The sequence below is a fragment of the Rutidosis leptorrhynchoides genome, chromosome 3, assembly GCF_046630445.1.
Source record: "Rutidosis leptorrhynchoides isolate AG116_Rl617_1_P2 chromosome 3, CSIRO_AGI_Rlap_v1, whole genome shotgun sequence".
NCBI classification, from domain to species: Eukaryota; Viridiplantae; Streptophyta; class Magnoliopsida; order Asterales; family Asteraceae; genus Rutidosis; species Rutidosis leptorrhynchoides.
Window position 1 is genome coordinate 623,125,150 of NC_092335.1, and position 3,249 is coordinate 623,128,398.

The 3,249-nt window shown below is 35.3% G+C and overlaps 1 protein-coding gene across 1 annotated transcript; it reads left to right on the forward strand.

Annotated features, from left to right (window-relative positions):
- Window positions 1-535: 535 nt before the first annotated feature.
- Window positions 536-1,662, forward strand: LOC139902300 (uncharacterized). Its single transcript, XM_071884940.1, has 3 exons — window positions 536-833; window positions 926-1,312; window positions 1,412-1,662. Exons 1-3 carry the CDS (start codon window positions 536-538, stop codon window positions 1,660-1,662), a joined length of 936 nt encoding a protein of 311 aa, XP_071741041.1.
- The last annotated feature ends 1,587 nt before the right edge of the window (window positions 1,663-3,249 follow it).

Consider the following 3,249-nt stretch of genomic DNA (forward strand, 5'->3'; position numbering starts at 1 on the left):
AAGCGTAATATACAAAACTAACACAATTTCAAGCTTTATGCAAAACTAACACAAAATTCCATTTTAACAACAATTTAAACATGAAAGACACATGAATCTTACCTTAAATGAATCAGTAAACAACAAGGAACACGATTTTAAAGTCAATTAGAGCTCAAGAACAAGTTTTAGTGATTAGGGTTTCAAAGGGGAAGAATTTAGGGTACGGGAGTATTATTTGGAAAAGTCTGGAAAGTGAGGAGAGAGACAACACTCTTCTTACTTAATTTAGGTTTATTTCCCACACTGTGTGGCACACGGGTATTTATCAGTTATCTGATATCTTTCGTACCTCGTTTGGCAACCCAAACGGAGTCCAATTTAAATAAACAAACCTGTTCTGTGACCCTTGTCACAAACTGGTCCTAACCTCATCATTAAAATATACTAAACATTAAATAAAAATAAAAGTATAATTTAACACAACACTAACTTAAGGGCACTCTAGTAATCTTACATCTAGGCCCACTTGAGGGTGTTACATTATCTAAGGATCATGCTCAACAAAATAAAAGGTCCTACTTCGTATGCCGATTTAAGAACCGTTGATGGTATAACATATGATACTTTTAAGGAAGCGTGTTATGCTATGGGACTTTTAGATGACGATAAAGAGTACACTGCTTCTATCAAAGAAGTTCATCAGTGGTCTACTGGAAACTCTTGTCGGTCACATTTCGTATCATTGATCACATCAAATAGTCTTTCTTTTCCTGATCGTGTATGGAAAGAGACATGCGACTTACTCTCTGATGATTTGACACGTCAATGCCCAGAGCGACTTAAATCCAACGGTATGTTTCACTTACAATAATATCTATAACATTCACCCATATTTTATACATTTGCAACATTATATAGGGTACTGATTTTTTTAATTTTATAGATCCAGAGACATTTAAACATGTGCTACACAACATTGCTCTAGCAAGAATTGAAAAAGAAGTTAACAGTGCTGGGTATAGTTTGCGTAATATTCCAAACATGCCATTTCTCGATTTCGAATTTATCGAAACTTCCTGCAACATGCTCATTCAAGATGAAATCTCTTATGATATTGAAACCTTGAAAACAGAGCATCATACTCTGAAATCCACTATGACTAATGAACAGCTTGGTGTGTATGATACTATTGTGGATGCAGTAGATAAAGATAAAGGTGGACTTTTTTTCCTCTACGGTTACGGTGGTAATGGAAAAACATTTGTGTGGAAAACACTTGCTGCTGCTATTAGATCTCGTGGTGACATAGTGATAAATGTTGCATCCAGTGGTATTGCAACTTTACTATTAACCGGAGGTCGAACTGCACATTCCCGCTTCGCCATTCCCATCAATGTGCTATAGGACTCCTTTTGTTCAATTCCAAAAGATAGTGAACTAGCAGCACTGTTGAATAAAGCTAAGTTAATTATATGGGATGAAGCGCCTATGATGCATCGGCATTGCTTTGAGGCATTTGATAGAACTCTGCGTGATATAATAGTGTCACTGAATAGTTCTGCACCTTTTGGTGGAAAGGTTGTTGTATTTGGAGGTGATTTTGGACAGATTTTACCGGTCATACAAAGAGGTACCCGAGCTGAAATTGTGCACGCGTCACTTCATTCATCAGATTTATGACGACATTGTAAGGTACTGAAGTTAACTAAAAATATGCGCCTCAGGTCTAACAACAATGCTGCAAATCTAAAGGATATTAGTGATTTCGCGGTTTGTATTTTGAAGATTGGTGAGGGTAGGATCAACGAGCCAAACGATGGTGAAGCTGACGTAGAATTTCCCGATGAAATGTTATTAAAAATGAATTCAAATGCTGTTGAGACTGTTGTAGATTCTACATATTCTTCTGTTCATGAACATTTAGGTGATGGAGATTTTTTTCAGTCCAAGGCTATTCTCGCTCCCACTAATGAAGAAGTTGATTCCATAAATGGTCATATTTTAGATTCTATCATGGATGAGGAACGAGTTTACTACAGTTCTGATAGTCTTACACCGGATGAGGAGAATGATACTTTTGCACAACAACTATACTCCCCTGAGATCCTTAATGGCCTCAAAGTTCCTGGTGTGCCCAATCATAAATTAGTTTTGAAGAGAGGCGTACCTACAATGTTACTTCGTAACATGGATCAGTCAAAAGGACTGTGTAATGGAACGCGTCTGTTAGTCGAGAGGCTTGGGGAACATACCATTGAAGCTCGAATTATTACTGGTCACTGTTTTGGTAGCCTTACCTACATTGCACGCATGATGATTGCGCCTACCGACAAGAAAATAGCAGTTAAGTTTCAAAGACGACAATTTCCAATTGCTGTTTGCTTTGCTATGACGATTAACAAGAGCCAGGGTCAATCATTGTCCAATGTCGGCCTGTATCTACGTAAGCCTGTTTTCACTCACGGACAGTTATACGTAGCTGTTTCTCGTGTTATGAATAAAAATGGTTTGAATGTTATAATATTAGATGAGAAAGGTAAGGATTCAACCACCACAAAGAATGTAGTTTACAAAGAGGTTTTGCGCTCAATATAAATAACAGGTATTATTTAACTACTAACATGCTTGCTTTTATAAATTTTGAAATGCTAAAACAGTATTACCATTTAATGGTCAGTGAACCATCTTCATTTTACAGATTTCCTACACTATTGTAGCATCTGGCGTAACAGACTCCATGAATGAAAAGTTGCTGCAGCAGATTATTTGACAACACTTTCTTTGGACCAGGTTTTTTAAATAGTTAGATTAAAACTGCTGTTGGGCCTTTGTGTTTTTTTGTTTTAGTGAAGTCAAAAAATGTGTACCAGCTGGATATTAAGATTAAATTCAAGATGAGTTTTTTTAAAAATTAATAGTTGTCTAATTCCTAGAAATTCTCATTCTCCCCGGTTGTTGTGTTAGCATACAACTTTTGATATGTTATAAGTTTGTACTTAATTATATACATTAAAGCCTAAATCTCCTACAAATTAGTGACTATTTAAGAAATGTTATCTCAAACAAAAACGACACAACCTAATTGTGATTTAGGTAACATTTCAAAAAATAATTCATGGAAATAAATGTGATATCATCCATAATTAACGTATCAATCACTGTTAATTACAAGGTTGACAAAAAAAAAATTATTTACTAAATTACTTCCTGCTAACCTTAACCTGTATGTATATTTATACATATATATTATTACATATCAAATATCAT

What these genes read in the sequence shown, in the direction of transcription:
- LOC139902300 (XM_071884940.1), top strand. Translation starts at nt 536, where the DNA reads ATGCTCAACAAAATAAAAGGTCCTACTTCGTATGCCGATTTAAGAACC. An exon ending in AGAGCGACTTAAATCCAACG is followed by an intron (nt 834 to 925) that starts GTATGTTTCACT and finishes TTAATTTTATAG; the next exon opens with ATCCAGAGACATTTAAACAT. An exon ending in GATAAATGTTGCATCCAGTG is followed by an intron (nt 1,313 to 1,411) that starts GTATTGCAACTT and finishes CAATTCCAAAAG; the next exon opens with ATAGTGAACTAGCAGCACTG.